At 44.0% G+C, this 22,358-nt stretch overlaps 2 protein-coding genes across 2 annotated transcripts in view; one reads left to right on the top strand and one right to left on the bottom strand.

Moving 5' to 3' along the window:
• The window catches only part of coq3 (coenzyme Q3, methyltransferase), a 66,679-nt gene that overhangs the window by 23,035 nt on the left and 21,286 nt on the right, over window positions 1-22,358 (top strand). The gene's annotated exons all lie outside the window — the stretch shown is intronic.
• LOC110979606 (uncharacterized) lies at window positions 512-7,459 on the bottom strand. The gene is made up of 3 exons (XM_022235574.2): window positions 6,604-7,459; window positions 2,524-5,286; window positions 512-2,216 (listed from the first exon to the last, which is right to left on the bottom strand). The coding sequence occupies exons 2-3, from the start codon at window positions 5,267-5,269 to the stop codon at window positions 1,933-1,935; spliced, it is 3,030 nt and encodes a 1,009-aa protein (XP_022091266.2). The 5' UTR covers window positions 5,270-5,286; window positions 6,604-7,459; the 3' UTR covers window positions 512-1,932.

Raw genomic sequence — 22,358 nt, 5'->3', positions numbered from 1 at the left:
AGGGGAAAAATGCCCATATAAAGTTCCTCCCTACCAGCAAAAGTAATTTTAGAGCATTGTCTTAAACCCATTCTTGCTAAACTTATTCCGCTGTGCAATTTTGTATGTTTATTTTAAACCCAACTGAATGGGATTTTTTCTTTATTCTTGTATTGCACTACATAGATCATCCCATAGATCATCAAGCTTTCAATCTGAGCTCGAAGTGGTATATGCCTACCAGTGCAATCAGCTAAGGCAATCTGAATTGTTGTATTGATGTTTGCTTTTCCAAGAAATCAGTTATTTATTATTACAACCAATTTTAGAAATGTCCCTCAATTTTAACGTATCTGTGGTTTTGAATCACTATCTTTAGGGGGCTTTTGATTTACATGTACCTTATAAATAACAGAATCTGCCTTGCATAGATGGACAGATGGCCAAATTGCACACTGCTAAATAGTGTTGCATTGAAAACTGGCTGTCTAATCAGTTTTTTTGGGGGGTGGGGTTATTTGGTGAGATGTACATGGGTGCGTCCATGAAGTTGGGGCAAAAAGTGTGATATGGGGGACAAAATTTCAAAAGTGGTCTACTACTTTTGTAGCAACATTTTTATATAACCCATCTACCCTAGTTTTGAGGAGAATATAAACAAAGTGGTTCAAAGCTTTGCAGAAAATTTTATGTGTGTTATAACATTGCACCCATCATGCAAAAATACCGATGCTACATGGACACCACTTCAAGTTGTATACATCTGTTCACTGTAATGGTTCATCATTTTGTAGAAATCCTTTTGGTCAAGTATCAGCCTTGGGATGATGTCTTCATGGGATAAAAACATTGTTGTCACTTCCCAATAAAAACTTAAAAAAAAAACCACTGCTTGTTTCAAGTAAGTGTAGTTTATTTGATGAAACACGACTGTATTCATTAAAAGTTTTTACTACTCATTTATCAAGAACATATTTCAATAAATTTTACGTCTGGAACATTGTTAGAATACTGAAAATAAATGTGGTACAAGGCAAGAACTGAATCTAATCTAGTATTTGTGTTCCCATGGGTGTGCAATCTGGTTACCTATGCTACATGGACACCGTGTCCATGTAGCATAGGCAGATTTGTCAGACTTGTCCTTTCTAGCATTAAACCCAGGTAATCTTTGAACTGTGTCTTAAAATACTAAACACAACAGACTAGAATTCATTGGTAATTTTTATCACCGCATCACTGAAATAACCAGTGTTCATCATCATCCTAAAACACAATGTAAGCATTACATGTAGTACAGAAGCTTGAGAAGTTAAGTAGCTGTGTAAATGGAGCAGGTTACAACCCACACTGTCCTTAATAATGATGTACATTTGCAATTAAGTTACAGCATTCTTTAAAATCATCTATAATATCTAAAACTACTGATACACCGCCATATTGTATAATCCTAAGCATGCATTACCTATGCTACGTGGACACCGTCCACATAGCATCTACGCAGCTACACGGACACCATGTCCATAACCCAATTGATTGAATTGTCTCTTCAATCATTTCATTTGTGTTAATTTTTGCACTATTTTGCAGAAAACGTCAACTCTTTCTCAGCATGTGTGGATGCACCTCTGTTGTTACTGTGAATACCCTGTGGACACAAATGGCAATTACTTTGGCTTACAAATTAGTATAAATTAACCTACATTTAAGCACACATTAAAATACACTCTAATGCCACAAGTTCAGTCACATTCAATGATTAAGTTAAGGAAAGGATGGCGAACTAAAAAGTGTTCCATGTATACCTGCAGTAGCACCATTAAAATTGAACACGTTTAAAAGGAAAATTTGACATGAAACATATACCAGCCTTCAAAATAATATGGAAATCAATAGCCCAGAAATTACCATGCAGCTTCAATATACTTCACATGTGATTGTTAACCAGATATATCACTTTGTGCATTTCTCTAGGTATGTTGCCAAAGCCAATGAGATATCTTTGACTAGTTGTGTGTCAAATCCAAGGTAACGAGATGTCACAGGGGCAGGTGGACAAGGCAACCGTCTGAAAATCCCAGTCTTAGCAACCCATGCATCATCTTTCTGTGTTGGCCAGCAGAACTTATTTGGGCCTTTCTGTGTAAGGAAGTTGACGTGACACATGCTGCCGTTGACATCCGTCACTTCACCTGCCCACCAAGCATCGTCATAGATGACGGCCACATAGTCACCAACTGCAAAGACAATGCAAAACAACAGAATGTGAAATTGCAGTTTTAACAAAAAGGCACAGCTTACCGTTAGTTTTTCCATCAACAAACTTCCACTGCAGTTATAATGAAGTATTTATATTTTATTCCCATAATCTTGTCATTTAAAATAAAACTTTTACCAAAATTAATGTGAATTCATTAAGTTGAATCGAGCAAATCAAATGTAAATGTGCACAGTTTAAACAGAGAGACAAGGAGTGACCATGTGTTTTTAAAAAGAAAGATCTGCCTAAAAGGAAATTTTAAATTGTAATAATTGTTAACATACCTTTGTAGTCCAACTCTGCATCAGTGGAGGGAACTGGATTCGAAGCCATGGAATCTGAGTTGGTTGCCTCGGTAGTCGCATCTGGGTTGGTCGCATCGGTAGTCGCGTCTGGGTTGGTCGCCTCGGTAGTCGTGTCTGGATTGGCCGCCTCGGTAGTCGCATCTGGGTTGGTCGCCATGGTAGTTGCGTCTGGATTGGTAGGCTCAGTTTCTGGCATTACGTTTTCACGTGATGTAGTATGGGCTCCAGCAGCTCCACCCACCATGGTAGTGATGACATAGGGTTGAACATATTCTGTGTTGGTGCATGAACCTGTGTCTTCACTGCATGCTTTGCAAAAACAGGACAGCTTGCGGACACCGATGACATTCGGTTTGATGGAGAGAATGCTATGAAATTGTCTGGTACCTGCCACCGTCTTTCTCGCATGGCGATCTCTTTTTCGGTCTATGGATTCCAGCCAAAATGCTTTTCTGAAGAAATGTATGCAATCGCCATCCTCACCCATTCCTTCTTTGGGCAGAGTTGCTGTGCGATCAATGAACTTGTACAGGTCTCGGGCATTTGCAATAACTTCAGAGCCAGACATCACTGCATCTGTAGCAAGTCGCTTTACTACACCACTTTCGCCGTCACTTGGCCCTTTGCCATGACGTGAACCAAAGTACTCATGTTGGAATGCAGTACAGTAGTCTTCCTTTCCATATGAAATGTCCAGAAATGGACTGCGAGATTTGTATTGACTTCCCGCACCATCAGAAAACCTGACAATCTTCTTGATGTCTCCCAGTTTTTTTTTTAGATGGTTGATGGCCAGTGCTGTAAACTGATGAACAGCGTGGTGGTCATGATTATTGTCTGCCGTTATCATAATTAAGGACTCGGTGACGGGCTTACGGCAATTTGGACATCGGTAGTAGGAAATAACTGGGTGTATTGTGGCTGACTCATGCCCCCAGTGTACGCTTTGCACCTCGTCCTGGAATCTGCAGGAATAGTTCTCTGCAAAATCGCAAACCAAGATAATCCAGCCATCAGGTGGTGATTTTGATATTTGTTGGAACTCATTACTTTGCCATGCTGCCGTAAACAGATGTTGGGAAATGGACTTTGCGTCTCCTTTCAACTCTTCCAACAAATCTTCCAGTGTCCCTTGTTTCGTATTCAATACCATTCTGTGTGTCTTCTTCCCTTTCTCTTCTTTGCTTTCACGCTCCCATTTCCTCCAATTTACATGGCCTTCATGCTTTTCTCGTAATTCCTGAAAAGCAACATCAAGTTGCGATGTCCCGCAATTCTTACATTTCCGCTGGATGCAGGGCAATTTGTGGTATTTCTGATCCTGCTTTTTTGTACACATTGTTGCATCACTGAACTGGTAGATATTCTCAAAGAGAGAGTGGTTTGCAAGTTTGTTGATTGCTGTCAACTTAAGTTCAATGTTCGCACAATATTCACACAGACAGCCTCTGTATGTGATTGAATGACGGGTCTTGATGTGTGCCGGTTTCAAGTCTGCAAATTTTGACAAGCAAACTTTCATCTCCGGGTTGTCTTTCTGAAATTTTCCATGTAGCGCCCTTATGGTCATGGTCAGGAATCCAGTTGCTTTCTTGGTTTTCTTACTCACCAACTTCTTGTCTGGAAGTGTAATGGAGTTTTCCTCATAGCATCTTTGTATGGTCTGCTTTGTCTTGTTTGGAAGTAGGCGAGCATGTGGCTTGAAAGAGGGTAGCTTCAGAGTTTTCGCCGTTGTCTTGAGCTTTTCGCATACTCTCTTCTGGCATCTGTATCTCTTTGCAATTTGGAGTGCTGGCGCGAAGATACGCTTCAGCTCGCCGTCTTTCTTCTTTCTGCTCTTTCGTAGGCTACTCATCTTCTGTGACACAGTGGTGTAGATGATTTTTGTTGCAACATCAGTTGTGATGCCCTTCTCATGAAGAAGACGCTTCTTCCTTGGGGATGCTCTTTGCACAAGATCTTCGACTGTTTCAGCATATATCTTTGGATCTTGGGATAGGGAAGACCTGGCTCGTTTTAGGCTCTGGCGTCTTGCATCTTGTGATCTTTCCTCATGTTGTCCCATGTCCTCTAATTGTTGCCATGCTGCTTGCAAGCGTTTCTCCTCTTCCGCTAATCGTTTCTCTTCCTCTTCTAATCGTTTCCTCTCTGCTTGTGCTTCCAAAATTTCTCTCTCCTGTTCCTGAATCATCTGTTGCTGCCTGATGCACTCTTCTTTTTCTTCACGTCTCTTCTGGCGTCTCCTATCCAAAATCTGTTGTTTCTTTTGATCTGATAGTCTAGCCCTTTGCTCTCTTTTCTTAGCAGCTTGTATTTCTTTCCGCTTTGCTTCTTTATCCATTTCAGCTCTCGTCCTTTTCACAGGTTTTTTGCTTTTATCTGCCTGTTTCTTTTTCTCTTCTGCTTCTCTTTGTAACTTTTTCTTTGCTCTATATTCTCTCTGCCTCTTCGCATTACGAGCTAGATACTCTCTTTTTTTGGCCTCATTTCCAGGAAGATTTAGGTCTTCCATTTTCTCTGCTCGTCTAACTCTGGCTTCAACAGCTTCACACTGCAAGAGTGCTTTGTACTGCTTCGGGTCACTTTTTCTTTGTTGGCGCCAATGAGGTTTCTTGCTGTTGATACTTCCGTCATGTTGATCAGCATTGCTCTGGTATGTCTTGAAAGACCGCAACCGAAGTTGGAAAGGAGTGGATGGCTTTGGTGACGATTTTTTCCGTGGCATTTTGATCAACAGCAATTCTAAAAATCAAATTAAATAAATTTTACGAAATGAAAGCTGAACTGTGAACATGGTTAATTTGGTCAACATAAACATTTCAAATTACCATGAACTTGACTTGCATTGGATGGAATAAAGTTGATGACCATTTAGAACTGACCAAAAACCTGTCCAAAATAGCTTGGCTTCTAAATGGTGTAGCATTATAGCATTTATTCCTAAGAAAATCAAGTTTCCAAAAATGAAATTCAGAATCAAAATAATTAAAAGTTCTTGAAAAGGAGGGGGTTCGGCCCCCCAAAAAGCATGGTGTTGCAAGTCTATTTTGTTGACTTCTATCATTTATTTCCTCTGATCAGCTGATAAAGACATGAAAAAAAATGAGTGAGGCCACTGTTCATTTGGAATCTTATTTTATTAATTGGATATTGCGATTGAAATTTTTCTTTTTTTGCACGTTGTGGCTCCTTTATTTCATTCCTGTTTCAAAATTTGGGAAATTTCAAGAGAGGCCAGCTTTTGATTTATTGAAATAAGAATTAGGCCAGCTTAAAAAAAAAAATCAATTTTCAATGAAAATCCACACTCATTTTTGTGCACAAAAAATGTTTCCCTCCACATTTCACATCATGATCCAAATCATGCCTCAAATCAGTGTTCCTTTGCTTTGATGTGTCCGACGAAATCCAAATTTAATATGGCCTACTAGGCCTATGTTATGGTGTTTTATGATATCCTCTGCAAGATTTAAAAATAAAGCAGGCAGGCACCAAAAAAAAAAATCAAAAGTTTATTGACCTCCAGGCCTACCTAGCACCTGGGCTAAAAACGTGCAGGCCTAGGGCTGAATGTCCGAAATTCCAAGCAAAATGTCTGCATTGTTTCATTAATATCAATTTTAAGCCACACATTGTGACTGACTAGGTTGCAAGGTCACGAAGGTCATAAACCGTGCACATGGCTTTGTGCGTCGATGTGCAATACCGATGCTACAATGGACACCGTGTCATGGCAATAAACTGTAGCATCGGATAATTTTCATGAAGTCAACGTATTCAATAGACGACTGTAAGTTTACAGACACTTCCACATATAAACCAATCGTTTTCAAATACTCCGCATTGGATTGGAATTCAAATTATCCTTCCTTTTTCATGTCATGTCCATTTTCTTCGCGAGAATGTACCGATGCTACATTGGACACCGTGTCCAGTTAATCATGTCCGGAGATTCATTTTCACAAAGCTATGCTTGCTGTGGCAAAAATATCGCATTATTTCAAACTTATCGATACAATCAGGCACATAGTTACCGAAAATAATAAACAGCATACTCACCAGTTGTTTATTTCTCCAAAAAGCCGAGAATTTAACGTACCGACGCTACAAATTGTACCGATGTTACGCAAGGACACCATTCACTCACAGACCAATTCCTGTTTCCACGTGTGTGGAAACTCCCAAGTGCCGTGTTCCACACATTATCGGTGACGTGGCAGTTCGTGTGGGGCTGAACCATTCTCAGAAAGGGTAGGATTTCTTTCGATGGATCGCGAAAATTGTACCGACGCTACATTTTCCCGCGTGGACACCGCATGGAAAGCAGATTATACCTTCGGCTGTACAGCGAAAATTTGCAAGCATGTCGAAATTTTATTAATTAAACCTCGTTTGTAACACATTCGCCTTATTTGTGGGTTAAAAGAAATCAGTGGAATCTGTTGCACAAATCAGACATCCATGATCAATACCGACGCTACGTTATAATTATTGGTGGACACCGCGCGTAGCATCGGTCGGGGCAAATTTGCCGACTCCGTTATTGAAAATGACTGACCACACCGACATATTTTGTTTTTCATTAAGGACAAACGATGTTAGACCGTACGCTGTCTACGTTTTTTTCTTTTTAATTTGTTTTTTGTTCGAGAAAAAAAAGTGTGAAAAATGTGTTTTTGCATGTCACACTTCGTCATTAAAAATTGATGCTGGACACCAACAGTTTTTTCTATTTTTTTTTATTTTACAAGCCATTAAAGTATTTAATTTTTTACTCAAGCATACTTCAACATTAGGTCTTCCTAATAAAACACCCGTCCATGGTACTCGTCGGTGCTTCACCAAGTAAAACTCATTTCAATCCCCATGATCTGGCACATAATGAGGATATCCCAACTTCATGGACAAACCCACATGTAGTTCAGACTTCTTGTAAGAAGTACACCACTGGTCTTGTTGAAGTCTTATTGTCCCAGTGTGCAGTGTTTATGTCATATGAAATACTTCAAGATGTGTGTAAAGTTCAAACTGTTTTGCAACATTTTTTCCACAGGCCCATGATGCTAGGAATGAATTTACTTTTCACCAAATAGTAATACCCACCTCATCATCGATTTATGGCCGTTATCCTGTTTGCACTGGGTTGGTTTTGGTTCCTACGATGGCCTTTCACCTTGTCTGGTCTCTCGCGTCTTCTGCATTCACACCCACCAGTCGCATGTCGGCAGACAAGTCTCCTGCCAGGTCTTGCATGGTCGGCCGACTGGTTGGGACCCCTGCACCTCCAACCAGGTACATCTCTTTACCAAGCAGGCTTCTTCCTTCTGCACTGTGTGACTATACCATCACAATCTACTCCCCCTCGCAAACTTCCTGATCCCCTCAACCCTAACTCTCTGCCTCAGCTCTGCATTTGGAACATGGTCCAACAGAGACACACTACACATCCACCGGATCATCTTCATCTCCACCCTCTCCATCACCAGCTTGTGATCTATTTCAATGGCGATGTCTCACTGCCGTACACCATACAGCTCCGAACGCAGGCTAAGTAGACCTGACCTTACATCTTCAGGGGTGGCAACCTTGATGTTAACTACTTGCTGCCGAGTGGTTTGAAAAATGCGGTGCATACCTACATGTGATTTTCAAGATTTTCAGTTTTCAAAATTCTTCAAAAATTCATCATTTCATTTAATGGACGTTTACACCCACATGAGTTACTGTCTGGTGGTCACTCTAGCCTGACAGACAAAATCTATTGACGCCCGCAGTTCAGTCTTTTGTGCCGAGCACGGTCTTTTGTTACAAGGCCCAGCTCTTTTATCCCAGTTTCATGCTCCCTGGCTTCGTGTATAAAGCCTATGTGCTTGAAAATCGGTCCCCCAGCAGCAGGTAGTTAAGAATGGCACCTGCTCCCTGAACTTTACCCGACCATATCTCACATGTGCTGCCACTGCGGCATTCGCTCAGCATATCACCTTGGTAGCAGAACGAATGTACGACACCGTATTTCTCACCATGAACCTCAAGATCTTCCTCAATCTCTTCTGGCTGTGGATCCTCTCCCCAGCAGCGCCTGCAAGTAAAGGTTGAGCTGGCCACCTGCTGACTGTCCGTCGCTCCACTACATCTCTTGTGTACCCACTTCCAGCATGCTGTACACTGGACAGAGTTGGCGGCTACTCGGTTACCGCATACACCACATGCCCATGCCCTACCTACCCCTGCCCACACAACTGACCACCACCTTGGTCTTTCCTGTGTTTACCTTCAGACCCTTCTAATCCAGGCTTGACCTCCATGCCGTCATCTTGGCCCTCAGCTCCTCTCTGGTCCTTACCACTGCCCGAAGCCCTCACCACTGTCTTCGCCCCGGTGTACAACATCACCGCTCTCACCAACCACTCCTCAGCCCCCGTCTTTCTCATGGCTCACCTCAGCACCTCCCATGTGGACACAATCAAATGCCTTCTTCAAATCCACAAAGCTGATGTACACCTTCTTCACTAGATGTTTTTCCTTGACTTGATGCATGATAAAAATGGCATCTGTTGTCCCTTTGCCCGGCATAAAGCCGAACTGCTTGTCATCAATATTCACATGCATGGCCTCGGAGTCTCACCTCAAGTACCACAGATCTTCATGGTTTGCTCCAGTAGCTTAATGGTCCTGAATGAACCACACCCCAATGGGCTCCCCCTTTACCTTGAAGAATGGAACCAGAATACTTCTCTGCCAGTCCACTGGTATCTGTTTGTGTGCAACGATGGTATTCAAAGGGAGGTCAGCCCCAGCCACAGCTGAATCACCAGCCCCCTTCTACATCTCTACCTCAACACCAGATGGACTGCCTGATTTTCTTGACTTGGTGAGAGATATCGCTTTGGCTACCTCCTCACTCCTAGTGCTACAGCTGGGTCCCTGAACAATCTCTCACTCTATGTCGCCATCCCACACATTCAAGAAACCCTCAAAATACTTCCACCACACCTCCTTAAGGAACTCACTGTCAACAGTGATGTTACTGTTCTTGTTTTTCACACAGCCAGTACAGGTGACATCCTGCTGACCCTTCGCCATCTGCTTTGCAATCCGGAAACACTCACTCCTCCCCTCCTCACTCCCTAACTCCTCTGCAAACTCCTTCCTTTTCTTCCCTTGAGCCCTCCACCCCTTTCTCGTTGACACCTGCTTAGCCTCAAGATGAGCAATCCACACCACATCATTCCACCACCGTGTCTCCCTGTGCCGTGGTGGACCTCTCGTCCACCTATAGACATCCTCGGTGGCCTTCCTGAAAATTTCCCACACGATATTCCACTTCCCATCTGTGCTCTCTGCCACCTCTTCCTCACCTGCCACTTCCACAAACTCCTCCAGCCTTCCTCAAAACTGCTCCTGCACCTCTGGTCTTGTAAGATGCCATATTATGAGCTTTGACGTATACTTCCTCGTCCTCTTCACCTGTCTGCTTCCCCTTCCCAGAGCCATGTCACCGACATCAAGATGGTGCTGTGACACACATTCTCCAGCAGTGACCTTCACATTCCTCACTCGGGCACAGTCCCCCTTCCTCACCAAGAGGAAGTTGATCGCACTGGAACTGTACATCACCAACCTGTTCATACACCTCTTAAAGAATGTGGTACAGATGACCATCTCAGTTGCATCACCAAACTTAAGGATCCTTTCCCTTCAGCATTCCTAGTGCCAAAACCCATGCCACCATGGACACTATCATGGCCATCTAATGCCAACCCCAAATGCCCATTCAGGCCACTGCCAACCACCACCACCTCACTTTGATGTAACCTAGCAATCACCCCAACAGTCTGATCCCAAAGGCATCCTTCTTCTCCAGAGACCTTCCAGACTGTGGGGCATAAGCAGAGACAACATTGACAGTCCTTTTACCCAGGAGCAGGTTCACCATCAAAATCTGCTCACTCACCCCGACATTGATATCACATGCACAACACACCTCTCGGCCACCAGTGACCCTTCTGCTCCCACCCTCTGTACCTTGTCAGAAAAACTTGTACCTTTTCCCCACCATTCCAAGTGAACGAGCACTCCCACCTCTCCATCTGGACTCTTAGACACAGCACACATCTACAATCCTAACCATCTTATCTACTACCTCTTCAGACCTCTTGGACATGCCCCTAATGATGTTCTAAGTCACATACCTGAGGCCCTCTACTCCCAGGTAGACCCTCCCGCAGAACATCCGATTATGAGCTGTCATTTCCCACTGTGGATCAGCCTCCTTCTCCACTATTCTGTTTGACGTAGGCTGGTGAAGTCACCCACGGGGTACCCAAGGCTGTAGTCCACCTATACAGTATATTGCGATTGAAAGTTAACACCAAATTGGGAAAATTTGTTCACAGTTTTTCTCTTCCCAGGGAATTCCTTTTCATTTCACGAATTGTGAAAAAGTGTGCCAAAAGTGGGAAAATATTTTCACACCTTTTCACACTTGTGGGAAAATATTTTCACAGATTTTCTGTGTACCGTGATTTCGGAATAAATGCCTTGTATCCAGTTATCTTGACGTTTTTGTGACGCCAATCAAAAAAAATTACCAAATCTCTTCAAAAACTGCCACGGGGCCTCGTACATGCCACATCGCACACCGCATAGCGATGCACACACTGCATCTACACTTACCGTGACACCTACCACGACTGCTACTGCATGCGTATTCATGGATAGTCCAATCGCTGACTTTTTCCAATAACCATGTGACCACAGAAAGTAACATGTCATCAGATACCCAAGTGAAACTGACCCGATATGTCACACCGAACACAATTGGCGAAAAGACGAGATTTGATACATGAAAATACATTTAAAAGTTAAGCAGTTATTTTATTCATCGATTGTAAGAAGTCTTTCGGTAACAAAATACTGCATGTAGTATTTCATTGTTGATTTTTTGTGTGCCAAACTACACCACGAGAATAAATACAAAGTGGGCAAATAACCCATGTCGCCACAGCAGAGCAAGTTAAGTTTATTGTAGTACATACGTTTCATGTGCTTTGTGACTGCATGACTTGGGGACTCCTGTTTAATCACTCAACATCCAGAAAACTTTTTAAACATTTATTCTCCGACATTGACGAGTGTTTATTTATGGTAATCCAAGAAAACAACTGCGCCAGGCGGGCGTGGCTCGCCGTAGTGAGTGCATCCCCGCGGTCACGCTGCATGGACCAGATGGCTCGGCCGAGGAAATCGCTACTAGACTACAACAGCTCACTCCACGTGGTGACTTGGCCTGACCGGCTTGCTCCAAGCACAGCACAGCCTGCGTAATGGACTCTGCACTGCATAATAGTCGTGTGCGTGTGGCAAGCGTTGAGCATTTTTGCTGCACAATGCTGCTCGTTTTCGCAAGTTTCCGCATGATTTTCAGAACCTTTTGCACCGCTTTCGCAAAATGTTCACACTGTTTTCGCACACTGTTTTTTTCTCAATGTTTTCGTAAATGGTTCACTCCGTGTTCACAAAAGATTCGCACCGTTTTTGCAGGATTTTCGCACTGTTTTCGCTCGTCATTTGACCCTTTCACGTTCGCAGGGGGGGAAAAGATGTGGTCAAAATGCGAATGCAAATGTGAATTCCTTTCGCTTTTTTTCACATTCCTTTTCGCAGCGTTAACTTTCAAATGCAACGTACTGTACCTCTGACTTGCCATCATAGAGGAATATGGTGCAAAGTTTCTCGGCCAGATGCCCTTCCTGACACCAACCACAACGCCTGCATGTATGTCCGGCTGTGGGGAGTGATCATCACATTCTGATCCATGACCATACAGATGTAGAGGCCGGCACTTCCTTACCATTTACATGTATTTAACACACTGCCCATGGAGCACATAACCGCCCGTGAATGCTGTTGATGCCGTTAAATAGCAGATTCTGGACACTTAGGGATAGATGTCCCCCACCAGATGGAATCCACTATCCCCTCACTAACTTTTGCTGGTGGGTCAACACTGTTGCCAGGGTTGTGGCAGCCACTGTGTGCAAGCGACTGCTAAGAGTCATTAATGAGAATTGAATGATGTGTGTGGGTCAGCACACTTGGCCACCTGAACTAGGCAAGAGTGACCACTACAGCTACATGTATGAAAGTACTACCACTACGACATACACCCTGTGTACCCCTATACATGATGTGTGAATCCTCTCAGAATTAAAATTGGTTGCAGTATACATGTTTACAGCTGTTACAAAAATGGTACTGTTTACCAGCATTTCATCCAAAAGAGGAGTACCAGTGGATCATCTGCATGTAATAATCAGGAGATGTGTACAGATTGCTTGTTTTAGTGATGACAGCTGTGAAGTGTGAACTTCATGAGTGTATCAATTTGAGTGTACAAAACCTAACCCATACAATATCTCAGATGAAATCCAAACGTGTGTTTTAGGAGAAGACAGATGTTGAGGTATTGTGATTTCATAGCTCAATTATTCTTCCAGTTGCAATGTATTTAATTACTGATGTTATGTTATTCTTTGGCGAATAAACTGTAAATTTGTAATGTCAAATTAATCAATAAATACAGTTGGTTTTATCCTTTCATCATATTGCCTAATATGTTGTTGAGAAATCTAGTGATGCTCCAGTGACACCTACCATATAGATACTGATAGAGTAAATGTCGGCCAGAAGCACTGTATAATCGCGAATGTAACCACACACACATTATCAGGTTAATTTGCACTAGTGCAGCATGATCATGATAACGAAGGGCAAACCCTGATGATTCGGAACAATCCCCTGTTGCATACAACTTAGCACTATATGCTCAGGTTGTTTACTTTTCAAGGACACACTGCGTGCATCCTGCAAACACTGCACAGAGTAGTGTCCTGACGACAATCAATATACATACCAGTGTTGGAGGTCTCGAGACCTGGTCTCGGTCTCGAGACCTTTTTTTGAGGTCTCGGTCTTGGTCTCTGCCTACAAGAGTCTCGGTCTCGGGAGGGTCGGTCTCAGGAGGGCTGGTCTCGGTCTTGGTCTCGGATGCCGAGGTCTCGGGTCTCTCACCCGAGACCTACCGAGACCGTGACAGAAATGCAGAAAATGTGCAACAACAATTCACGCTCAGCTGCGGCAAAATCACGTACGCGGATTGTACGGTACATACAGCACACATACTGTATGTATACAGCAGTGCTGCTTGCAGCGCAAGTTTACCTCCGACCGAATGAGTCTAGTTCCGAACTGCACGCAATTCCGCATGTATGCTTGGAACATGTACAACATGGTATTCATGATAAAGAATTAAATCAAAGCTGGAATGGAGACTAATGCATATTCTCCGCCCGGAGCACTGGTACCCTGCGTGCAGTACCTCTTTCATTTCGCTGGTACACATACGTCAGTTGTGTGTATGCATACATGTACATGTACACACTGTACTATGCACATGACACGCCGGGCTGCACGCACGCCACGCATAGCATATTACACGTGGCCGGCCAACAGAACTTGTTCTCATGCCAATTGTACAAATAGAGGAGAGTGCATTCATCTCAATGACCCTTTTACACAGTTGATGAGTCAGGTACCATCTGGATCGTACAATTCTTTGTTAGAAACTTAAATTGTGGTCGTCTTTTGTCTTTCTTCACTCTTGTTCCAAACAAAGTGTCAGGAAAGTATTCTTACGGTAGAATGTTTACACATCAGTGAGGAAACTTGGATTGGTAAAATCCTGATTTTTATATAGGCTACATGTACATGTACATGTACTTTTAATAGGGAACTGCCCACGATGTTGTGTGACCCTACTAACCTGTCCATTGATCATTACAGAGTATAACTCATAAACTGAACTCATGCACACCTTTTGGCATAGTCTGAGCAACTCAGACCCCTTTTTAAACATTTGGACATGGCCCGCCCACGTTAATTTTTCTATACATATGGAACACAAAAACTCTGTACATGTACATGTTTAATATACAATTATGCCGTATACTCTATACAAAATTCTATAGCATCGGCAGTCCATGCCTTCATGGTCACCAGAGTTCAAATAAAACTCTTTCATGGAATATGGAATATGTTGTGTGCTTTACTTGTAAAATCTGCACTTAATTTTGCTGTTTAATGCCAATTGTCCACCACGTTTACCATTAATGAACTACATGTAGGCCTATATATTGTATATGTTGTGCAAGGTCTCGGTCTTGGTCTCGGTCTCGGTCATCTTGGTCTCGGTCTCGAACTGCAAAAGTCTCGGTCTCGAAGTTCTGGTCTTGGTCTTGAAAGAGCTGGTCTCGGTCTTGGTCTCGGTCTCGAATGCCTTGGTCTCGGTCTCGGACATAAAGGTCTTGACTACAACACTGATAAATACTGTACATACGTTCCTCCACCAATCACTGAACATGGTCATAATCTTTCTAACACTGAAGATAGTGCGCATGAACATATATACATGTACTGTACATGCTGAAAACTGTGATATTATGGACCGATTTCATTGGAATTTTAAGATCTCTGCAATTTTTGGAGAAGTCGGCTGCCGTTATTATGAACCCAGTGATACCAAAGTTCTGTTTTGAAACAAACACAAATCGTTGATCTTTGCGAAATTATGCACATTCATCAGGGAAGAAGTTCCTTTACAATAAAAGGCTTTTGTAACTCCGTTACATAAGAAGCATTGTTGGCAACCCACTTTGAAACTCCTGGATCACATAAATATCAATGGAGTTGGTTGTCTAAGCTTGGCCAGATGTATAATCTTTTCTGTGAAAACGTGTATTGTTTGCTAGCACTGTCGTTAAAAGGCCCACTTGTGGTAACCGACTACGGACGGTGACGCATTAAAGTGATCCCACTTCGTGGACGTGCACCAAAAGGACAATTCTCCAACAATAGCCCTGTTTCATTGAAAAAAGTACACTGAATTGAAATAAGTGCTTCATGAAACCTTTCCTTAGCAGTCCTGGAAAAAGTTGTTTCATGTAATCCCCAAGTTCAGAACTAGTTAAAAACCATAATCTCAAATTTAGAAACCTACAGTACAAGCAGCTGAATTATTCATTTTGCAATGAATTCAGGGCGGGAGAACTAGCAAGCCTGTTAATGAGCTTGTGCACTTGTATGACATATCTTTTAGTTTTGCAAGCTTTGAGTCCTGGCAATCAAGGTTTACCTGCACAGTGTTTTCTACAAAGGGACAGAATATTTCAATACAAATTCCCCTCAGGGTACTCTGCAGTAAAAAACATCGCCTAGCTGTATAGTTCGGGAGTCCATAAAATATACCCCTGGAACCAAACCAGCAGAATTAATGCTTAACTCATTGTATATACCTGCAGCACAATCGTCTGACGCTTCTGTTTTGGAATGTTCATGCTATCACCCTCAACTGTTGGCCATTTATCGTATTGACTGCCACCCCGACGGCCCGGCTGGCCGGATGACAATGCTTTGTCTTCTGCGCCCCGTAGTTCACACTATATGAAGAATAAATCAGCATGCACATTCATGCACTACATAACAGCTGAGATGAGCTCATAAATGTGCATGTTGTGATGTGCAAGCATTGGCATAGTTGTGCACGTGTGTGGGATTACTATGAATATGCAGTATTGGTGTTTTGTTTTATGATTGGTGGCTGTGATAAAAGAGCTCGCACAGTTTAAAAGGGCGCATTTAAAAGAGTTCATTTTGCACTTTGGAAACAAAATCGAAAAATCTCACTAAAATAAAATTTCATTGAAACTTTGCAGTATGTATATGATGTCGACATTAATGAATCAGAATATTTGGAGATTAATTAAATTTCACCTTTTGAGAGATTGGAGGTAAAATATTGCTCCATACAAATTTTAGAAGCAAAAATTTGAAGTGTTCAATGTTAGGGTCCACACCACTTTTGGATATGCAATCTTCAAGTGTAACGTGAAGCATTGTGCAAACAAGTGTTGTCGTTAAACCTAAACTTTCTCAAGTCCTGGAAATTACTAATTTGTTGGGCTGGATTAGTGTCATTGCTGGGCGGGCCATGTAGTAGGTCTTTTTTAAACAGTTACCAAATGGCCAGTGAAATCATAAACAACATGGGGTACCAACCGTAAAAGACAAAAATGAAGACGAACCACATTTGAGGTGTGAACGGTACTTACGGTACATTTACAAGTCTTTTCATTCTCTTTGGACTGCTCTCCATTTTCAACACGTGAATAAAGCCAATGTAAACGGCAGCCAACAAAAATATGACTACCTTGTCCACACCATAGACATAACTAACCTATAGACCAACAGTGCCTGTGGAAATCAATGTTTGGATACCTGTAATGATGCCGGCGCCTGACTAGACATGAAACCATGGGCAGAAGTAGTTCAGCAGTGTGCACAACTCCATGGAGAAATCTCAGGATGAGTGATACAAATCAGAAATTTCGAATGATAACGCCCTGATGGAGACCAAAAGCCCTGTCCAGCGTTTACTATGAGCTCCACTGCAATTTAGCATTTGTTTATTTTTTCAGAAATTAATTCGGTCTTTGCACAATGAAACAAAACAATGTGCCTGCAAACGTCGCAGACTATTTCACAAGACTTGTCTACTAAACGCTTAAGGACACATTGTACATGTACAATGTATTATGGTACATGCGTGGGCACAATGCTAGCAGTAGTAGTCTAGTGCTAAGTGGCAGTTAGGCTAGGCCTTAGTTCAAAACTGCCCATTAAATCACAATTTACTTGCCTGAAATTCTGTCCTAGAAGATGTTAAGGAACATGAATTTTAGCTTTTTTAATGGGAAGCCAAGTGAAGGTCTCACATTTTGTTATGTTTGAATGAATTGGGTCCTTAAATTCTGGTTAAAAATCATTTGGTTAAATTTTCAAAGGATACCTGCATTTTAATGTCACAAGTACATAAAGGAAGTGGTAATTTAATTATATTAAACAATTCAATTTTCTTTCAATCTTTTTTTAACTTGACATGTATGGGTATTAGGAATTATATGGCTAACATAATTGAACAGCTTTATCCAGAAGAGCCGCTGACAAATGTCAGGCATCCATTATAATCCACTCCAGTTATGCATCAACTCAAAAGGCAAAACACTATAAGGGTTGGTGTAGACTGCAAGTACATGTACCTTTCACAGTTTATTTATTGCACATTGTTCAATAGGTTAATTTTTTTGAGCAGAGTATCAGTTCCATTTAAAGGGAACATGTTCCCTGTGAAATTCACATGTTACAATTTATTAACAATCTCAGTCTTCTGCTTTCAACCTACCCCAGACAGTCGCTAAATATTCAAATTCCTTTGCGTCTGATTCAATTCGCTAAATCTTTTGATCAACCGTTGTGCGCCCTCATGTCCCATAACGCATAGCGGAATGGCCGCCATGTTTGTCCGTCCTTTTCCTTAACCTAATTCTACACGGGCGTGTCTTTTTGACACCTTCGAGTTTATTGAGTTTCCGTTTTGCTACACACCTTTGTGACATTCTGATCAAACCATAACATACTGTTATAAACGTACATTCTATATTTATGAGTTTATGTGTATATTTTCTCTTTTCCTGTGTGTGCATTTTATAGATCGTTGACTCTACGCTGTTACTACCAAGTGATACATAGGGCCAACCGGGCAACCGTGGGATTGTTTGTGGTTCCGTGAGGCGGTGCAAATGATCGAATACCGCAGTCCCCCTCTTTCTTTGGTATATTTATAGGGTCAACAGGGCGACCCTGAGTTTGGTTCTGCATTCAATTGGGGACCCTGAACAATAGAGGACAATAAGGTCCCTGATTGACAGAGGGTCCCCGATTGACAACTATGTACAAAACATATGGGTGGTCTTCTAAAAAAGTTAAAGTACAAACAAAAGAGGAACAATAGGGGGTCCCCAGTTGCAGGCAAATACACACTGCGTTGGGTTTGTTGGGGCTCGCAAGGAAGTGCGAGCATTCCGAATTTCGCGACCCCACATTCCCCCTATAGACCGACAGGAGTCGGTCTGTGGAGGATCGAGTGGCATCTTGCTAAACTTGTGATCCCGCGGCTAATCTCTGCTGGCGATACCATCTTTGGTTCAGTTCAGGGTTAGTCCATGCCACGCTTCAAGGGCCTGAGCTACAGTGCGTGTGATATCCGTATGCTCAGTTCCCCAACGAAACACCGAAGCATCGCAGTCAACAATAGTGCAGAGTGACGCTGCACTCGGGGTTGAGATTCCCCCCGCTTGCTGGGCCCAGGCGCAACACTTCTGTGTCCCAGTCCTGAAACATTTCGAACGGGTGACACGGTTCGACAACAAGCTACCATGGGCAACACCCGACATCAGCATGGCACACAAGTCTATGTCCTGGAGCGGCCCCACGCCGCCAACACTGGCTACACTGGCCGCAACACCCCTGGTGCCATTGTCTTCAGGCACCCTTTCAATTGGGGCACCCAGCCGTGACAAAGACGCTGGCACTCCACGGGACAACACAACACACCCGGTGCGCTACCTGCAGAGACAATACAGGGCCTTACGGGCTCATCACCACCCTCGCCGGTGACAACAGAGCCCACCAGCCTCCTCCGCCGTTGGGGTTTTCAATCTCCGTATGTCATCCCGTTTTCCAGGTTCCTCCTGGGCCTTTCTGAGAAGACTACTTCTACACCTGCGGTTCACCAGCCCCATCCTGCTGTATCTTTACTGCAGCCTGGGCAGGCCTCCGACACCCCAACTCACCAGGCGTCGACCGCTGGCTCTACAACCAGTTCACCCGTACACAAGAAATGCAAACATTCTTCATCTTCTTCTACGGGGTGTAAGCGGAAGAAGTCTCACTCCTCGCAGGAGGAGGACACATCGGCCGACATCATGTCAGTGGTCCACATGCTCTCGGAGAAGCTCTCTTCTATAGACAGCCATCTAGAGCCCACCTTTGCTCCCGCGGCGACTGCCCCAGATCAGGATCCTTTGCCGGCGCAGTTTGATCCGCATCCGTACCCGGCTCTGCATCCGCATCCGGATCCGCATCCGAACCGATCGGCGATCCGATCTTCATATGATGGTTTCGCCCCTTCGACTTATTCAGGTTCCAGCGCAGACTACAACTCACCTCCTGCTCCGGCCCCGTGCCACCCAAGAAGACATGATGATGTTCCTCCTTCCTCATCTCAACTGCAGATGGAGCGGAATACGCTCTCTGAAGATGAGGATATCTCCTCTGCAGCCAACCTTAACCCTCCTGAGGCACTGCTCCGTCTTCTTCAGAAGGATACGATCCACATATTGGGCCTGCCTTCCAATCAGTCTACAGCTGAGGCCTCTTCACATGCTTCCTTCAAGCGCCATCCTGCCAGGTTGGAGGCATCAATGCCGATTTTTCCCGAACTTCCACTTGACAGCTCATGCTTCGAGATGAAGATCTTCCTCTTTATGGCAAAGACCTTTTCGTGGGGAAGTTCATGGAGTCTGAAGTTAAACGTATTGACACAACATGTAAATTTAGCTTCTGTGACCTTCCACCGGCGGCTCCACCTCGCCAATCTCGTCCTGATGATTGCCGGGCTCGGCCCTTCAGACCCCCACAGCAGGAGATTTATGGTTCCTTTCACCCCTTTCGTCAACCCAGTCACCAGACGAATCATGGCCGTCCATCCTCCTCTCGGCCTACCTCTGAACTCCAGGGGGTAGGCGTCGTTGACTATTCAGATTTGCCTCCTCCCGCCGATCTCAGACCCATTGGCAGGTGACTTCAACTCTTCGCAGGGTTTTGGGAGAAATCACATCGGGTAGCTGGGTGCTCGCAACCATTCGCCATGGATACGCCCTCGAATTCACAAGCACCCCTCCGTCTATACCTATCTTCCGTCCGACGCTAGTTCCTACCGACTAAAACAAACGACAGGCACTGGAGTCCGAGATAGACTCTCTCCTTCGGAAACCAGATTCCCAAATCTCAAGCAAACAAAGGCTTCATCTCAACGTTCTTCCTCACTCCAAAGAAAGAACTCTAAAGCTGGTGACCTATTATCAACCTTAAACCTCTAAACCGCTTTATCCACCCGAAGAAATTCTGCATGGAGACTATTTGGACGGTCACCCAATCTCTACAGGTTCCATGCTGAGCCTCTTCCATGGACATGAAAGATGCTTACCCCCACATTCCGATTCACCCTCAAAGCTACGAATACCTACACTTCCTGTACAACGGGGGCCTCTCTGAATTCACGGCTCTCCCCTTCAGCCTCTCCACTTCACCAAGAGTCTTCTCAAGGGTCGCAAAGATCGTCACTGCTCACCTTCGAAAGCGGGACGTCATGCTGTTCCAATACCTGGACGACTGGCTGATCGCCGGCAGATCATTCAACAAGGCAGAGGTTTCTACCCACCTTACTAGTGACATCACAAATCGGCTGGGCTTCATCATCAACCACGAGAAGTCGAATCTCACCCCAACTCAATACCCGACATACCTAGGGGCATCTATCGACCTTCAACGAGGCATAATCCTACCAACGACCAAACGCACTGACAATCTTTTCGACTGCGTGAAAGTCTTTTCTACCGAGCGGTCTGCTCTGGCCTGCGCCTGGCTCTGTCTCTTAGGCTTGATGGCCAGCATGGTGGCCCTCATTCCCCTCTGCAGGCTGTACATGCACCCACTGCAACTTCATCTTTTAGCGCTTTACAGGCCCAAATGGGACTCAATCTCCAGGTCCACATATCAGACTTCATCCACCCCCATCTTCAGTGGTGGTTAGTGAAGGAGTACCTTTCCCTCAGAGTTCCCTTCCCCAAGGTAAACCCGGAAATAACCATAACATCAGACGCTTGTCATCTGGGCAGGGGAGCCTCCCTACCAACGCTTCAAGCACTCATTCAGTGCACTGAAAGCTTTCCGCCCAAGCATTACAGGCAAATGAGTCCTCATCTGCTCGGACAACTCCACAGTGATGTCATACATCAACCACCAGGGAGGCACACATTCTCCCCGCCTATGCCTCTTGATGAGACAGATATTCCTTTGGGCCCAGGATTATGGCATCCCCCTCCAGGCGACTCATATTCCTGGTGTCGACAACTCCATAGCAGATGCTCTCTCTCAGGGAAAGGTACATGTACGTCGCACGGAGTGGACATTGCACACCAGTGTAGTTAGAGAGACCTTCGCCGAAATAGTGAAACCAAACATCAATCTCTTCGCCTCAGCAAAGAATGCCCAACTGCAAGTGTTCTGCACCAGGTTTACCACCCGCAAGCCTGGGAAACAAATGCTCTTCAAATCAATTGGGAAAGGATGTCGGCTTACGTCTTCCCTCCAATATCCCTAATACCGGCAGTTCTCTCCAAGATCAAAAAAGAACACTGCTGCGTCCTTCTTATCCCCCCTTTTTGGCCACCCAAGCCACGGTTCCCTTGTTTGCCAAGACTTCTCATCCAGGTACCGGTGATCCTTCCCAACAGACCAGATCTGCTACATCAGCCGAAGTCGGGCGTGCTTCACCCTCATCCGACGTCACTACACCTGACCTGTTGGCTATTGTGAAACAGTCCTTCAGATCAGCAGAACTTTCTGATGAAGCTGCCAAAATGGCCGTGAAGAGTCGACGCCAGTCTACAGGCCACATTTATGACTCCAGATTACGACATTTTACTTCACGGTGTTCAGAGCGAGGTTTGTCTTCGACCGAAGTTTCTGTGACCTCTGTAGCTGACTCCTTCATGCACTTGTTCAAATCAGATCTCCAGCCATTGTGGCTATACACAATGGCTTTCCAGATGGTTCAACCGTGTCCGACAATACTG

The sequence above is a fragment of the Acanthaster planci genome, linkage group LG15, assembly GCF_054643075.1.
Source record: "Acanthaster planci isolate LZ-2023a linkage group LG15, COTS_SCS, whole genome shotgun sequence".
NCBI classification, from domain to species: domain Eukaryota; kingdom Metazoa; phylum Echinodermata; class Asteroidea; order Valvatida; family Acanthasteridae; genus Acanthaster; species Acanthaster planci.
The sequence above is the reverse complement of the archived record's forward strand: the minus strand, read 5'-3'. Positions and strand labels throughout refer to the sequence as shown.

What these genes read in the sequence shown, in the direction of transcription:
- LOC110979606 (XM_022235574.2), bottom strand. Translation starts at nt 5,269, where the DNA reads ATGCCACGGAAAAAATCGTCACCAAAGCCATCCACTCCTTTCCAACTT. An exon ending in TGCAGAGTTGGACTACAAAG is followed by an intron (nt 2,217 to 2,523) that starts GTATGTTAACAA and finishes TTGTCTTTGCAG; the next exon opens with TTGGTGACTATGTGGCCGTC.